The 16,958-nt window shown below is 44.8% G+C and overlaps 1 protein-coding gene across 2 annotated transcripts in view; it reads left to right on the top strand.

The window, feature by feature from the left end:
- myo5aa (myosin VAa) overlaps positions 1 to 16,958 on the top strand; it is a 52,348-nt gene that overhangs the window by 23,900 nt on the left and 11,490 nt on the right. Inside the window, exons 8-29 of one of the 2 annotated variants that reach the window (XM_070971997.1) lie at positions 1,071 to 1,178; positions 1,277 to 1,383; positions 1,870 to 2,135; positions 2,674 to 2,755; positions 2,870 to 3,010; positions 3,981 to 4,106; positions 4,915 to 4,998; positions 8,132 to 8,287; positions 8,663 to 8,760; positions 8,923 to 9,009; positions 9,649 to 9,757; positions 9,888 to 10,099; positions 10,273 to 10,429; positions 10,602 to 10,841; positions 10,937 to 11,185; positions 11,932 to 12,025; positions 12,135 to 12,280; positions 12,467 to 12,580; positions 12,746 to 12,880; positions 13,188 to 13,244; positions 13,410 to 13,637; positions 15,546 to 15,646. In XM_070971997.1, coding sequence (XP_070828098.1) covers positions 1,071 to 1,178; positions 1,277 to 1,383; positions 1,870 to 2,135; positions 2,674 to 2,755; positions 2,870 to 3,010; positions 3,981 to 4,106; positions 4,915 to 4,998; positions 8,132 to 8,287; positions 8,663 to 8,760; positions 8,923 to 9,009; positions 9,649 to 9,757; positions 9,888 to 10,099; positions 10,273 to 10,429; positions 10,602 to 10,841; positions 10,937 to 11,185; positions 11,932 to 12,025; positions 12,135 to 12,280; positions 12,467 to 12,580; positions 12,746 to 12,880; positions 13,188 to 13,244; positions 13,410 to 13,637; positions 15,546 to 15,646 — 3,097 coding nt within the window. Of the gene's footprint in view, positions 1 to 1,070; positions 1,179 to 1,276; positions 1,384 to 1,869; positions 2,136 to 2,673; positions 2,756 to 2,869; positions 3,011 to 3,980; positions 4,107 to 4,914; positions 4,999 to 8,131; positions 8,288 to 8,662; positions 8,761 to 8,922; positions 9,010 to 9,648; positions 9,758 to 9,887; positions 10,100 to 10,272; positions 10,430 to 10,601; positions 10,842 to 10,936; positions 11,186 to 11,931; positions 12,026 to 12,134; positions 12,281 to 12,466; positions 12,581 to 12,745; positions 12,881 to 13,187; positions 13,245 to 13,409; positions 13,658 to 15,545; positions 15,647 to 16,958 lie in introns of both variants that reach the window. The other variant, XM_070971924.1, reaches the window with a different exon arrangement.

Below are 16,958 nucleotides of genomic sequence, written 5' to 3'. Positions count from 1 at the left end.
CTCCACTCAAAATAGACCACACTGAGGCATCTGAAGAGCGCTGCCAGATATCAGATTGTATATCAGTTTAGACCTATCAAACTCATTGACTCTGTGGTTGAACAGGCTCTCACACAGAGCAGAGCGCTCCCACTGTGGACCTGCACCTGCTCGTCCTAGTCATGACACACACACACACACACACACACACACACACACACACACACACACACACTCACTGCTGGCACTGACACTTACAGCCACTCAGTTGGCTCTCTCTCCCTCCCTCTCTCTCTCTCGCTCTCTCTCTGTCTTTCAGACACACACACACACACACACACACACACACACACACACACACACACACACACACACACACACACAGCTGCTGTCTTTCCTCTCCCGCTGGCTTCCTGGCTCAGTAAATGGAGCGGTTGTCACAGTCGTGTCAGTGCCTTGCATAGCCAGTCAGCAGGCCTCGCTTAAATTCAGTGTAAAGTGTTCATAAAGAAACTGATTGTGAGAAAGTTGAGCTGACGTCACGATCACACAGAAGTGCCGTTGATTTCTCTCTTTTCTGTGAACCTGAACCGTCTGCAGGATCATGATATGATGTCTGCTGATCTGACAGGCGGTATCACTGTGAGTGAGGCAGGTTTGAGGAGGAGCAGCTTCACCCACACTTCATCAATGAACCCAGTGTAGGAAATTAACTTGTGTGTCTTCTGGGAAACCTCGCGGTGCTTTGTTCTCTTTACCCCACGACACGTTCACACGTCAGACTTTGAACCTCTTTTTGTCACCGTGGTGCGTATTCTTGGTTATACAAGACAGATCAGCGTTACCACAACAAACCAGGATTGTTGCTATGGTTACTTGCAAGGCTACCCTGAGCACTGATTGACAACGATCCAGCCTTTGTTGCTTTGGTGTCATATTAATGATCCTCTCAGCCAATCAGATATCAGTATTTTCCCCATTCACAAAATAAATATAATGTAATAGATCTAGTTGTACTCAAGGTTCACATGTAAATCTGCACATACTGCCTGTTTTCTGAATTTATGTACTTTCTCTGTCCCTCCACTCAGGCAGTGCAAATGACTTCTTGTACACCAGGCAGGGCCGCAGCCCCGTTATCGACGGGGTGGATGACACCAAGGAGCTTTCCACCACTCGCAATGCTTTCACCCTGCTTGGTAACAACCGCACCGCCCACATATGAAAATACGTACACATTCAAATCTGTCTGATTCTGAAGTTGAGGTCTGTCTGTCTGTGTGTTTGTCCTCCGCAGGCATCAATGAGTCCTATCAAATGGGCTTGTTCCAGGTTTTGGCTGCTATTCTTCATCTGGGAAACGTGGACATAAAGGACAGAGACTCAGACAGCAGCGTCATTGCTGTGAGGATAATATTTATACCGCAGTACTGACACTGTCAGTAAGACGTAATTAAAGCATGATACTCACAACTTTACATTAGTAGATTTTCAGTTATGTGTTTATTTATGGATGCAGCTCTGGTTTCCTCTTTGTTGGTTTTGGGGAAACTGGTTTGCCTTACATGGCAGGCATATTTCAATACATGTCACTCCTCAATCATACCTATGTACCGATTTAATTTGAATTGTGCTTGCATGAGAAGTTTTGCTTTCATGTGAGAGGTGAGAAGTCAGAGCTGCTTACCTGCACCACCTATTTCCTTATAGTATCACCCTTGATCTTTTGAGGGGAAGACAGCGTCACTGGGTTTGACGCATGATCCAAAAATATTATTATTCAAGATCTAAGAAGTTTTTTGAATGAGCCCAAATGAGGGAATACATCTTGTCTTAGCTGACACTTTGTTGGGTTTCTCCTGGTAATAATTAAAATCTCCTCTTGCGTAGCCCAACAATCGCCATCTGACGGCGTTCTGCGAGTTGGTAGGTGTGACCTACCAGGACATGTCTCAGTGGCTGTGCCACAGGAAGCTGAAGACCGCCACAGAGACGTATATCAAGCCCCTCCCCCGCCTGCAGGCCACCAACGCCCGTGACGCGCTGTCCAAACATATCTACGCCAAGCTCTTCAACTGGATTGTGGAGCACGTTAACAAAGCCCTAATCACCAGTGTCACACAGCACTCCTTCATCGGGGTCCTCGACATCTACGGGTACGTCTGTGCATTCGCCAGAATCTCGCCACTCTGAGATTTTAGATGTCATTCAGTTGTCATGATTCGTTAATAGACATTATAGTGTACACTCAGGTTAAATACAGCAGTAAAGGAAGTTTCACTGACGTCGATGTGCTGTGGTCACACAGACAACCCCAAGTCCAAAAAGTTGATACGCTGTAAATAATAATAACCATTTAATAATAATCATTTGTAAACAGACTGTGTTTACCAACGGCAGTCTAACAAAGTGTTCCTGAGTCCATGTGGAAATATCCTTCATACAATCATGTGTTCACAACGTGGTGAACCTCGCTCCATCCTTGCTTGTGATCGACTGAGCCTTTCCAGGATGCCCCTTTCATACCCAATCCCAACTTTTTTGGAATCAGGGCTATATGAAATAATTTTAGGAAATATGTGACACAAAGGCAACAGAAATTATTTGGCAAAGTTTTAATTGGATGATTTAACTGAGTAAGTTCATCTTGTAGTCTATGCCATCCAGCTGTTTGTCTCTTTTCTCCCTCTGAAGGTTTGAGACGTTCGAGATCAACAGCTTTGAGCAGTTCTGTATCAACTACGCTAATGAGAAACTGCAGCAGCAGTTCAACATGGTGAGCAGCTTCACCTGACGGTTTGCACATTATAGTTACAGACCTGAATTCGTCTTTTGTTATTATTATCATTAATTGATGCACATATGCAAATCCCCATCTGTGTGTGTGCAGCATGTGTTCAAGCTGGAGCAGGAGGAGTACATGAAGGAGCAGATCCCCTGGACTCTGATCGACTTCTATGACAATCAGCCCTGCATCAACCTCATAGAAGCCAAAATGGGCATCCTGGACCTGTTGGATGAGGAGTGCAAGGTACTTTATTCAAATGATATTTTAGAGCATTTCCATTCCATGTAGCTGTGCTGGTCAGTGATCATAAGTCTTCTGATCTTCTTTTAATCTTTTAAGAACAGCCTGCATTGACTAACATTACACCATCACATAAGACTTGATGACTTCTGAACACTTTTGGTGGAATAAAAACTTAGTTGTAAATGTAAACAAGCCAGAGAAATGAAGTGAGTCTGTGCTGCATATTGAGCAGAAGCTTGAGGGTTGAACGCCCACTTTCTGCTTTACATTTTTGACCATGGGCCTGTCGCTGGCTCCCAGCACACACTAGACCTGAGTCTACAACACCTACACTTATAGTTCTCATCAGAGGTCACCTACAGGAAGGAAACCCTGCATTAAAACTGTGACCACAGGCACCAAAGCCTCTCTGTTCTTCCTCTTTCTGTCTAACGTACACAATGAAACTGAATGAGAGACAAAGGTTTTATTCATTTACATGCTCTTTGATGTTGTTGTAAACGCTTCACACTGCTGACCCGCAGCTACTAGCAGTGTTGGGCTGAGCTTGGGTTGAATGTATATGAAGTATCAGAGTTAAGATTGTGTGTGCAGTAAAAACAGAGCTCGTATCTGCACCTCCTGCACACTTTCACAGCTCAGCCAGATTGCTAACAATGCTAACTAATCTCTCTGTGGCTCTTAACCACTGCAAGGTCATGTTACAAGCTGTTGACATTTGAGGTGGTCCACATTGCTCACATTATTGCAGGGTAAGGCAAACACAAAGTGGACACTTGGTTTGACTTCTTGGCAAAGATCTATTAAAAAAAACATGTGTCCTCTTACCCTGTGTAACCAGACAACCAACAGAAAGACTCAGCACATGTAATTCAGTCCAATCTAAGCTAATGCTAAATGCTTGAGATGTTCGGTTTTCTTGTCTCACAGTATATTAATAAGCAGTGTGTCTTCTGTGTTTCTGTATCAGATGCCTAAAGGTTCGGATGAATCGTGGGCTCAGAAACTCTACAACACCCACCTGAAGACCTGCTCTCTCTTCGAGAAGCCACGCATGTCCAACCGCGCCTTCATCATCCAACATTTTGCTGACAAGGTGGGCTCAGCTGCTGTTATGTTTCCTGTACGACTGATTGACACTTTTTAATTCATGCTTTGTTCCTTATTCAGCGAGAAAAGGAACGAGGTGGGAAGTAGCAGTTTGAAGCATTCAGCATTCAGTGGGACAGACTGGCTGCAGTGGCTCCTGCAGTGCTGGTGTGAGATATTTTTAGGATTGCTGGAGGCTAGAGGATGACTTTTTTATTGTTATTGTTATTGTTTTCACACACACACACACACACACACACACACACACACACACACACACACAGAAACAGTTCAGCAGTGAAGTGTTTAGGGGGTTTGTGTGCTGTTGTCATCCACTTTAGCGTGCACGGTTTTATATCCCATAATGAGGTGCTGTTTGGCGCAGTGTTATTTTTCATGTCTGTTTTTAGATCCTCACTATAAGGTTACAGATAAATGGGTCAAAGACTAATGCAGGCTTTCCCATGAGGGTCCGCTGATATTAAAACAGGATCCTTGCAAACGTTTCTGACCAAACATTTGCAGACATGAATGTTGATGTATATGAAGAGTTTGGGGCTCTTGTTAAGACTTTGTTTGCCTTGGAGCTGTCACTGGTGACCAGTTTCTCATATAAATGCACCCTAACCGTTAGGACAGTGTGTGTAGACAGGTTTCTGTGGGTTGAGTATTTTGTTAGCACCTGCAGGATTCTGGTTAGGAATGTAAAAATGAAAGAGAGAGACGGTAAAACCTAATATCTCATTAGGAATGAACGACCTGTAAAAATGTCCTCAGTGTTATTGTAACACAAACTGTGCCATGTTGTCGAGCAGGTGGAATACCAGTGTGACGGTTTCCTGGAGAAGAACAAAGACACGGTGAACGAAGAACAGATCAATGTGCTGAAGGCCAGCAAGGTGAGGAGCACAGACACCTACATTTCACCATGTGTTGTCAGTCCGACACAGAAGATTGATTTGATCGGTGCACAAGTCAGAGCACAATGAAGCATCCACTGTGATCAAAGCCGAGAAGCCTGCCGCTCATGGACAACCGAGGCACCTGGTCTGTTGTTCACTGACCATAAGTCCCACCTGAAGGCTCAGGGAAGCAGCGCCCTCCACTGGCCATGTGGTGATACTGTTGATGCCAGCAGTGAAGACACGCGCTCTGTCCTGGAGATTTATGGTCCGAGAGGTTTCATTTACACATAACAGACAAAGCTGAATACACACACACACACACACACACACACACACACACACACACACACACACACACACAGTGAGTTGGTTTATTGGCTCAACATGACCCACAGAGGATAAATGTGGTTGTGGTTCATAAATATTTTACTACATATTGTGCTTTCTAGCTTGTCCAAATTTATATTTAATGATTGCAGAGAAGAATGACTAAGCCTAAATGAATGCAGTGTTATGTAATTATGGTAGGTACAATACAGTTTACATCATGCCGGCCTGACGCAGCAGATCACTGTGCACACAAAAGAATCTTTCACAGCAACATTTACCGATCACAACTATCTTTAAAAGGGCACCAGTTTTTTCAGTCAGTATTGACCTAAACTGCCCTCTGCACACACACACACGCACACACATACATACACATACACACACATTCATCAAGCTCAAATATTTTAGATCATGCCGAATTGGCATCTCGTGTGTATTTGTGTGCACGTGTGTGTGTGCGTGCGTGCGTGCGTATGTGTCTGTGTTAGTCTTGGTTCAGGATCAGATCTAAAACCCCGTTAGGTCAAAAGGGGCCTAAGCCTTTAAATCCTCGCTGCACTTTTGGCTCCACAAACACACACACACACACACACACACACACACACACACACACTGACTGTGATGTAGTGTGTTTGTCCAAAATGCTCACAGTGACCTTTGACTGTTCTCTTGTAGACTTCAGCAACAGCCTAATTGGGTAAGGGTTAAAATATCATCCGCTCTAACCTCTAACACAACCACTTAATACACACATAAACACATGCACACACACACACGCACACACACAGACAAACAGATTCATGAACATGGAAATCAGTGAGACTTAAACAATTTGGATTAAATGTTAATGAGCTCTCAATGAGATTTAGTCTAATTAAGTTTGATTTTACTTCTCTGTTAAGCTTATCCCATCATTCTGTGTGTGTGTGTGTGTGTGTGTGTGTGTGTGTGTGCGTGCGTGCGTGCGTGCGTGCGTGTGTGTGTGTTTTCCAGCTAGCTGATTTGCTCTCCTACAATGTATGAACACATCTGCAAAATGACAATTACGTAGGAAAAAAATCTTTTCACAAGCCAAACCCTTTCTGTTGCTGCCTTCAGCCACAACACTGTAAACCCTCCCTCAGCAGTCAGAGAGTGACTGATAAACACGTTTAGAAACATGTAGCAGCTCACTGTTCTCATTGCATTGCCATGTAACACATTAACATGCAACATACAAAAAGTAGGAGGGAGAATATGCTCGCTGTTGCTGCTTTGGAGACAGGGTCTGGTTTTTTTGTAACTTGAACAGAGATGAACAGAGAAAGCCCTCAGGTGAGGCGTCTCTCCTCAGAAATACACCCTGACCCATCAAAATAACAGCAGATAGAAGTCCACCGTGTGGCCATCTTCCAGCCACAGACATCCAACCTTTCATACTTCATCATGACACAGTGTCATCGTCAGTCATCATCCTCACGTTCCTTCCATCCATCTCAGCTCCATCAGTCTGCCTGCTTTGATGTCCTTTTCAGTTTGAACGGTAGATGTGTTTTGTAGTTTTTGATGGCTGGGATAATGATGTTGAATTTGAGCTTTGGGTTTCCTTTGGGTAACCTTTCCTTTTAATGTCATTGTGTTTCTTTTGTCACTCTGTCTCCATGTGTTGTCCATGTATGTTTGGTTCTGTCCTCATCATGACAACCCTTCCCTGCCAGCAGAAGGTAAACACAGGCGTTCTTACAACGCCTTGTCCGCCTGCAGCTCTTCTTTCCTCCTTCCTCCTCTCTCTCCCTCTCTCTGGCACGGTGTTATTATCACTCTAACAGCACTGAGGAAATGGAAGTTGTGTGTGTGTGTGTGTGTGTGCGCGCGTGCCTTTGTTTGCTGCATGGGGAGCACTAAAGGCACTCTAGGAGGAGGAATGGAGGGGTTGGACATAAAAACATGGGACAAAGGAAGGAGGGTATCTTTATGCTGTCAGAGTGACGCTGAGAGCGAGCAGCACGTAAAGCCTTTGTGGCCGTGGCTGTCCTGCTTAATGACGTCGGCAAGAGAAGCAGCATGGCAACGCTCTGAGCACAGCAGGAGGACCTGAAGCTGCACACATAACACAGCATCCTCCTCATATAACCTCAGTGTTATATGAAACATGACCGATGTGTGTGTGCTTTACTAAAGGGCATACATCCTACATGATGTATTCATGTCATAACACCATGACAAATTCTATGTCATATATGGCCATGGCATATTTCCATATATGACAAAACGTAACCTTACATTGATTTTATTGGCTTTTCATAACATTGCAGCAACTCTGACTCTGAATGAGTTTAACAAACACTAATCAGCAAATCGAGCAACATCTACTCACTCATCTCTTTAAACTATCGAGCAGCTTTACAGCTGTGTCTGTGTGTGAACATGCTGCCTTATTAGCTCTCACCTGACCACTAGACTTGTTTGTTGAATTTTATCTTCAGAAAAATGTCAACAACATGGTTTTCAACATTAAGGTCAAATTATTAAGGCTTGTTGGCATATGCTCAAATTGAAGCTGTCATTGTGCTTGGTTCGGCTGTATGCAGTAGGTAAGAGGAATCCATATGCATGCCATGCACTGGGAGAAGAGACTGTTAGAAAGGACAATTTTAACTGAAATATTTATTATTATTATTTGCACTTAATTTAACAGTATATCCAGAGTGGAATGCTTTGTCATCAACTTATTTCTCAGTAAACCAATATTGCGTGCAGCGTCTGATGCTGCCATCAGCTGCTCTGTTTGTGACTATACCTGGGCTGCTGTTCCCAGTTTGACCTGCTGGTGGAGCTGTTCCAGGACGAGGAGAAAGCCACCAGCCCCACAGGTCAGGTCCCTGGCACCGGAGGCCGGACCCGCCTCAGCGTCAAACCTGACAAGAGCCGACAGAAGAGCAGCAAGGAGCACAAGAAGACCGTCGGCTGCCAGGTTGATACATTTCTCTCCAGTGTTTTCTTACAAGGCCTGATCACACTGTTACATGTCTGCACACTGAAGACAACAGCCAACAGCAGGGAGTGAGATCAAGTCCAGGGCAGTTTAGTAATGATCAATAGGTTTCAGTAGGTTTTGACAGATCAGTCCTTTTTTAATCCATTGTGTAGATTTCAAGCACATTATGTCTCTTTGATTGTTTTGATGTTGATTATATATTGTAATGATAATTATCCAAAGCTGCTTTTTCCACATGCACTCAGCCTAGTCTGAAACTACAGAAGAGATTATGCTGATGGTGATGGTGATGGTGATGGTGATGGTGATGGTGATGGTGATGGTGATGGTGGTTGTGGTCCTCTCTTGTAGTTTCGTAACTCTCTGCAAATGCTGATGGAGACTTTGAACGCAACCACTCCACACTATGTACGCTGCATCAAACCCAACGACTTCAAGATGGCCTTCTCGTGAGTCCTCCTCCTCTGTTTAATACTATTGACTGTGTTTTCCATTAAATGTGCCAGCTTTGTTCTTTTTTCTGTGTTCTAGAGATATTGATATTCTCTCAGCCATCATCTTACCTCAGGTGTAATTCACGGTGGCCGTACTGACGGTATTTGTTGTTGCAGGTTTGATCCCAAGCGTGCGGTGCAGCAGCTCAGAGCCTGCGGCGTCCTGGAAACCATCCGCATCTCTGCTGCAGGCTTCCCATCCAGGTGCTGATGCAGCCCTGTGACACTGCTGCCGCGTCCCATAGACTCTCATGTGTTTGATATGTGTTGTGTTGTTCAAGATTTTGTTTCAAGAGAGTTCATCAGCTGAAGACAAATGCAAATTAAGCCTGCAGCTGAGAGTTTGCTGTACATGCAGAGCATCTGAATGCATCCTTACAACATCCAACCTGCTCAGTGCAGGATTGATGAGATCTAATTTAGAGTCTTTATTATTCATCATCACTCAAGTTGCATAAGTGATCGGCTTTCTCCCTGTCTGTTCTGTGTGGCCTCTTGCACTGGATTCTAGTCTTGCTTTTCTTACTAGTCTCCATAATGCGTTTTTCTTAATGCTGAAAAATGTAGACTGTGAGCAGACAGTATTTTCACAGCAGGAATATAAAACGTTGTCCCCACAGAAATTTTTAGGCTATCATATATAGAAGCAGAAAAGAAAAAGTATTAAGTTTTCTACAATCAAGAATATATCAGATTGCATTCCACAACTTAACAGCCCAAACGTGCATTATGTTGTGTTTTTCCTTGGAGAAAAGAGCTGTTTTCCTCTTTGCAGATTTATTTTTGGTAAAGATGTTTCCGTCACAGCACTTTTCTCACTATTTTTATGTGTGTGTGTCTCAGATGGACGTACCAGGAGTTCTTCAGTCGTTACAGAGTGCTGATGAAGCAGAAGGACGTGTTACCTGACAAGAAGCTGACCTGCAAGAACGTTATGGAAAAACTAGTGCAGGTGAGACAATCTGAGTTTATGCTTTTCCTCTTAAAGATGAAAAGTGAGGAGTATAGAATGGTTTCCTTTGCCTTTGTTTTAATCGTTTCCCCTGCCCACTCTCCTCATCTCTGCTCCTTTCTTCCTTCAGGACCAGGACAAATACCAGTTTGGTAAGACCAAGATCTTCTTCAGGGCCGGCCAGGTAGCCTACCTGGAGAAGTTGAGGGCGGACAAGCTGCGCGCCGCCTGCATTCGCATACAGAAAACCATCCGCTGCTGGCTAGCGCGCAAGAAGTATCTGCGCAAGCGCAGCGCTGCCATCACCATCCAGAGGTTCACCAGAGGGTACCAGGCTCGCTGGTGAGTCAGCTGAACCTGATGTTCGCCTCCCTCCATCCAGTCAGACAGAACAATCACATGCATAGACTCCTTTTGACTGATTGCATTGGTTTTATAATGCAAGTAAGTCAAAGGTCTAAGGTAATATTAAAATCCTAAATGTTAGTTGAGACGTGTTTACTTCCTCTCCTCAGCCTGGCCAAGTTCATGCGTCGCACTCAGGCGGCCACCATCATCCAGAAGTACCAGAGGATGTGTGTGGCGAAGAAACGCTACAGGCAGAAGCAGGCTGCCGCTCTGGTCATGCAGACGATCCTCAGAGCCTATATGGCCCGACAGAAGTACCAGGCGGTAAGAAACACATCACAACATGCTACAAAATACAGTCGCATTATTAAAGCTTTAAATCAGTCTTAAAAAATAAGAATCAATAATTGGAAAATTAACTGATTTCAAGAATTTTGTACACTTATGTTGCAGTTATTGTCTAACACCTGTCTCTGTGTGTACTGTGTCTCTGTAGTTACTGCGGGAGCACAAGGTGGTGATCATCCAGAAGCACGTTCGTGGCTGGTTGGCTCGGTGCTGGTACAAGCGCTGCCTGGTCTCCATCGTCTACCTGCAGTGCTGCATCCGCAGGATGAGGGCCAGGCGCGAGCTGAAGAAGCTGAAGATCGAGGCTCGCTCAGTGGAACATTTCAAGAAGCTCAACAAAGGCATGGAGAACAAGATCATGCAGCTGCAGAGGAGAATCGACGAGCAGGTGAGTTTCCCTTTCCTTTCATGTTTGTTTTCACATCCTCGTGTATTGATTCATTTTTGTCACGACCTCCCCGTTTTATGATCCCACGCCTCCAGAGCAAAGACAACCGGTCAGTCAACGAGAAGCTAGTCAGTCTGGAGACTTCGTACACAGCAGAGACCGAGCGGATGCGTGGCGAGCTGAGCCGGCTGCGCGGGGTGGAGGAGGAGGCCAAGAACAAAAGCAACCAGGTTTCCTCACTGCTGGAGGAGCTGGAGAGGCTGAAGAAGGAGCTGAGTGCCACGCAGAAGGAGAAGAAGACCATCGAGGACTGGGCACAAACCTACAGGGACGAAATGGAGAAAGTAAGACAGGGATCAAGATCCATATCTGTCCACCTGCCTGCAGTGGTCCTCCATCTCCCTGTGCACAGTGTATATATAGGAATGTCCTTCCGTCTGTCTTCTGTACTGTAGTACATATGTTTTTCTGTCCTATTCTTGGTTGTAGAGGTATTTCCATTGATGCTGGCTGCATATATGACCCTTTTTAGACTACTCTTTCTAGTTTTTGTAGTGGTAGAATAAAAGAAACAATTGGCTTATTTCCTCTCCTTAAAACCTCCTTTGTCTTCTCTCCTCCACTTAATTTTCCATTTTTTAAGTCCTAATATTAGTTTAAAGCAAAGTTCAATAGAAATTGCTCCTAACTAGTGCGACCTCCCGTAGCTTCCTGGAAAAATATCTATCAAAAAATACACTTTTTGCATAAATCTGCACATTGGCATCAGAGGAAAACAGTTTTTCCCCGATTTAGGAGCCAGAGCGAACCAGGGGGAAATGGGCACGTGGTGGGCTCAGAGGGCAGTGTTGCCCTCAGGCAGGTGAGCACAGGAGATAGAGTAGTGTGCTCGTCAGGTAGCCGCTGAGCTGTGTGTTTGCTCTGTGTTCTTTTCTTTCTTTTTCTGTGTTTTTGTCCAGTGTCCTGTCTTCAGATAACACTTGTTTTCACGCATCTTTTGAGAGTTAAGAGTTACAGTCAGGTGTCTGATGACCGTTGTCTTGTGTGTGTGTGTGTGTGTGTGTGTGTGTGTGTGTGTGCGTGTGTATAGATGGTCTCGGAGCTGAAGGATCAGAATGGCTCGCTCAAGAAAGAGAAGGACGACTTGAACAGGTTGATTCAGGAACAGAGTCAGCAGATGACAGGTGAGCAAACATCACCGCTTCAATAAACTCCGTATGCTGTGATCGTCCCCTGAACCGCACAGCGAGCTTCATTCTTTAACTGCTTCTTCTGCACATTTTGTGCCGTCAGAGAAAATGGCCCGTGCGATCGCACAGGAGACTCAGCAGCTGGAGACGGATCTGAACGAGGAGCGATCTCGCTACCAGAATCTCCTGACAGAACACCTTCGCCTGGAGGAGAAATACGACGACCTGAAGGAGGAGATGGTTTCCACGGTGAGGGACACTTGTACACACAGTCAGTACTTGACAGTTTTTCTCTGCAGTATTTCTCTGCTTCGCACAGCAGCAGAGAGCAGCTGGTTTGTAACATTCAGTGCGTCGCTGCACTTACGTTGTGAAGGTGCCGCAGAGGGAACTTGAGTCTGAAAATAAAAGGCTTACTTCCTCTCTCACTTGTAGAACGTGTCCAAGCCTGGCCACAGGAGAACAGATTCCACTCACAGCAGCAACGAATCAGAGTACACCTACAACTCCGAGTACGCCGAATTGGAAGAAGGTTCCCGTGCCGCCGAAGTAAGAATGCTGGCATTACATCCCAGTCATTTAGAGGAGGGTTCTGCTGTCACAAAGTGATTGCTGACGTTAAAGTGAGGCATGACATCGAGGGAGTTTATGGCCTTTCATTTAAACCCTTTTCATGGGGCTTGCGCTCCGTTCTCATGTTTCTCTGTCATGCAGGATGTGACTCGAGGAATGGACACCTCGCTGACCCTCAAGCTGCAGAAACGACTCACAGAACTGGAGCAAGAAAAGCAGTCGCTGCGCAACGAGCTGGAAAACAAAGAGGAGCAGTTCCAGCGGGCTAGAGCCAGGGTACCTACACCCACACTGCACTCTGAAATATCTGAATTATATAACAATTAGTGTTGTTGTAAGCCTCATTCTGGTGTGTAAAGGATTGTAAACCTACAGTAATACCGGATGGAGAGCTTATAATATCATATACACATACATATGGAACAACCTAGTTTAAGTGCAAGCTAGTAAGTACAGATGTTATTAGATTAAAGCTAAAAAATGTATTCCAGCCCTTTGTCAAACTGTGCTGCATTGTGTATATAACAGTCTTTGTCTCCATCCCAGCCACCTCTTCCTCACCACGGTTTGATTGTTGTTTCAGGATGACGCAGAGTTTAAAAAGGCTCGAGGTGCAGAGCTGGAATATGAGTCCCTGAAGGTGAGCAGTCAGAGGAGAGTGAAGTCGAAATGCAGCAACACTCGTACATGTTCTCTCAGTGCTTCCAGAGAATGTCTTGATCCAGACATCTTGTTTCATTAAAGCCTCATTTGCCTCCCGTTCTTATGTTTCTGACGCCTGACACTGAACTCTTTCACCTGACAGCGTCAGGAGCTGGAGTCAGAGAACAAGAAGCTGAAACATAACCTGGTGGAAATGAGGCAAAGCCTGCTGGGTGACGCGGCGACAGGCGCCGGGGCCCCGGGCTCCCCAGCTTACAAGGTGCTCCTGGAGCAGCTGAACTCTGCCTGCGAGGAGCTGGATGTCCGCAAGGAGGAGGTGCTGATCCTCCGCTCGCAGCTCGTCAGCCAGAAGGAAGCCATGCACCACAAGGTAGAGGAACATTTCACTTCCTGGAATTCAACCTTCAGTTGTCCACTTAGTTAAACTCCCAGGCACCATGGTGACACGGCTCTGTCGTTCTTTCACTAAATGAAGCTGGATGTGAGTGGATGGTACCTGCTCACTTGCATCCACCTTCTTACATTTGTGTGTTATGTTTTCACCCATATTGTTTCTCTGTTTGTCTATTTGTTTGCTCAATATCCCAAAAAGTAACAAAGGGATCAGACCAAAACCTCTCTCAGCCTAAAAGTCGCTTTGCCAGTGATCCTTATCCCAGATTTCCAACATTATTTGTTTTTAGTATTTCATGAATATCTGCAAAAAAAGCCTGAAATCGGAGACCTTCTTCTTAGCTTTTAAACACTGTGTTTAAATTGAACTTTAATTGATCGACATGTGAACTCGGGCTCTAGTTAGTTGCTAATTTTGGGTCCAAGTCATCATGAAATCAAATGAATGTTCACACTGTACGTTGCGAATGTTTTCACTGTACCCTTTCACTGTGTGTCTAACTCTCCTGTCTCCACCTTCTCTCCTCCATCCATGCTTTCCCACAGGATGAGAAGGTACAGTTAAAGAAATGTATCATGCATGAGTGTTTGACTCTTGACATGGTGTGTCTCGTATGTAAATCCTCCTTCAGTGAGAAGGCTGATCCAGAAGAGTCATTGTTACATCATCGCAGTGACAGTAAGCAGGAGGACAAGTGAAACTCTGACCACCACTGTGACAATAAAAATCTTTGAGATAATAACTTTAAGATGTAAAAAAGGATGTAGATGACTTATCTTGGATTTCTGGTTGTTGTTTAGTGTTGTTTCCTCCTTAGCTACATCAACAAAGCTGCTATCAGGTTCCAGAGAGTTTAGTATAGGATTTAATTTAGGGTTTTATGAAGCAAGTTAATGTGGGAAATTGCTAACTTGATTGAAGGACAGAGCAGGTTGAGGCAAAGAGGTTACACCACACACACACACACACACACACACACACACTAGAACTCACACTTACTGTGCTCTCAGGTGCAGTTATGACGTAAAGTCACAGAGGAAACACAAGATCAGCGTTCTTCCAATAAGAGGCTTTACATACAGACGCTGTCCAGACTCTACTTTGATTGTCTCATCTGTCTCGTCCTTCATCTGGGTGAATGCCTTTATGGACAGTTTGCGTCAGTAAAGGTCACTGAGAGTTCTGCTCGGTAGCTGTTTCACTGCAGCCATTCTGCATCTGTCCTTGTGAACGCTATCTGTAGTACACTCACACCCCAAGGATGGATGTGATGTCGCCACAGACTGAAAACCTTCTGCAGGTTGAATTTGAAATCGCAGGCTGTGGATTTTTGGCAATTTTCTTTGAAAATTGTCTTTCAAAGAAGCACGTGCACTGGACAGCGGTGGTGTTTAACTATTGCTGTAAATGTAGGTGTTGAGTTATTGATATTGCTGTTGACTCACTAAAGAAATAGACTCTGCTTTGCTATACTGTAGCTGCACAGATATTCAGGCTCCCAGTGTCACTCTGTGGTGCTGAGAAAATGAGTCCTGTCTTCATGTCAAGCTGTCACACAGCGGCTGTTGTGAAGTGACGCTCTCTGCAGATGGACGGCTGTCACCGAGGCGTCCTTTGATGGCTTGTCACTGTTTCAACCTGAGGCTCCAGCTGGCTGATGACTGTCAGAGTAAAGTCAGCAGCACACATGCTGACTTCCCACAGCGGAGTAAACTCACATTCAAGAAACCACTGTCTCACACAGCTAAACTGTATGAAAATCCCCAGTTATGGTGGCTGATCTGACTCATGATGCAGCCTCACAAACAGTTGAAGCAGCCAGGTCACTCTGTCAGTGTGGTGATGCTCTTTCTCATTTATCTTTCCTTGTTTGCTTTTTTCTAGGAGACCATGACAGAGCCATCTGTCTATGCTGAGGATGTGTCCAAACTGAAGGACGCCGATGAACTCAAGCAAGCTTGCATTGGCCTCAAGGACACCAACAGGTACTTCATCACAGCCAGTGCTCCTCCCAGTCTCCAGGTCAACATTCATCCGTTCACTCCAAGCCCAGACTCCGTCTTTTTCTCCAAATTTTCTATCTTACCGAGCTCTTGTTCCATTCTTGCTATTAGCATGTTATCAGTAAAGAAATGTGTGTTTGTGAACACTGCCTTGTCCTGTGCAGATCCCCTTGGTTCATGCGTAAGCCGCTGGAAGTCAGTGATCTCCTGAGTAGGCTGAGGTAACCAATGAGACGTGGCCTATGCATCATGGATCAGAGCATGCATGGCCACGCTGAAAACGTTACACGTGACTGATATTACTGAGCTGAAGCAGCTGATTCTGCGTCTTGGTGCCGATGAAAGCTCGGGTAGCGTTGCGTTTTCTGCCCTAACAGCATGTGGAATAAAGTAGCAGCTCTACAGTTAAGGTCTCCCTTACAATCTAACGTGCTGTCTTTATCAGTATTTGAAGTCAAGGAATGTGTGTTTGGCTTTGGAGTCGACTTTTAGGATTTCCCAGGTGTGCATGGGTTTTTATAGTTCGGCACGAACAAGAGCAGAGTCTTTTTAAACTGAAGCTGACTTAAAATAGTTTTCTATTGAAACAATACAAGGATACAAGGATGTTTGAGTGGCTTCAGCAGCTCTGCTCTGTTTTCGGAGATGCTGCCGAACTCCTTGTTTACAGTACAACATTAACAATATGTGCAGCATGAACGCATGGAAACTGAGCGAGAGATGTATTTGCATAATCTTCAGTTGCTGTTGAACCTTTGTTAACACTTAGATTTACAACATCGAGACTTCCTCACACACGGACCATCCAGCAGTGTTGGTTTGATGCTGATGTGGGAGGCCTCCTGTCTCAGCTTCATGGAATGAGTTTGGCATAAAAACCTGCATGAAAGCCCATTTGTTTCTTTGTTTGTCTAAGCAGAGATGCACAGAACACTTTTAAGGAATTGAATTGTTGATACACAGAAATATCTGCATCATATTTAGCATGTTTTTAGCTCCGTTTGTTACGTTGACTTCCTTCTATCGACAGTTCCGCTCACCTCGTTGGCCTCAAAATGCAGCAACATTGTCATCACGATGTTAAAGCGAACATGTACTTGATGCACACTTGTTATTGTACACACAGTAGGACGCTGACTGCACACATCTTCTCTGTTTCTAAGCAAAAACATTTTTCCAGTATAATTCAAGTAACTGTGTTGCTTTTGTCATCAGTTGCCTAAAAAGTTGCACTGTGCATCACTGCCTTTACCCCTGCTTCGCTCTCTCTGCTGCCTGTGGCCTTCTTTGTTCA

Source organism: Chaetodon trifascialis, chromosome 1 (genome assembly GCF_039877785.1).
Source record: "Chaetodon trifascialis isolate fChaTrf1 chromosome 1, fChaTrf1.hap1, whole genome shotgun sequence".
In the NCBI taxonomy this organism is placed as follows: Eukaryota; Metazoa; Chordata; class Actinopteri; order Chaetodontiformes; family Chaetodontidae; genus Chaetodon; species Chaetodon trifascialis.
The sequence above is the reverse complement of the archived record's forward strand: the minus strand, read 5'-3'. Positions and strand labels throughout refer to the sequence as shown.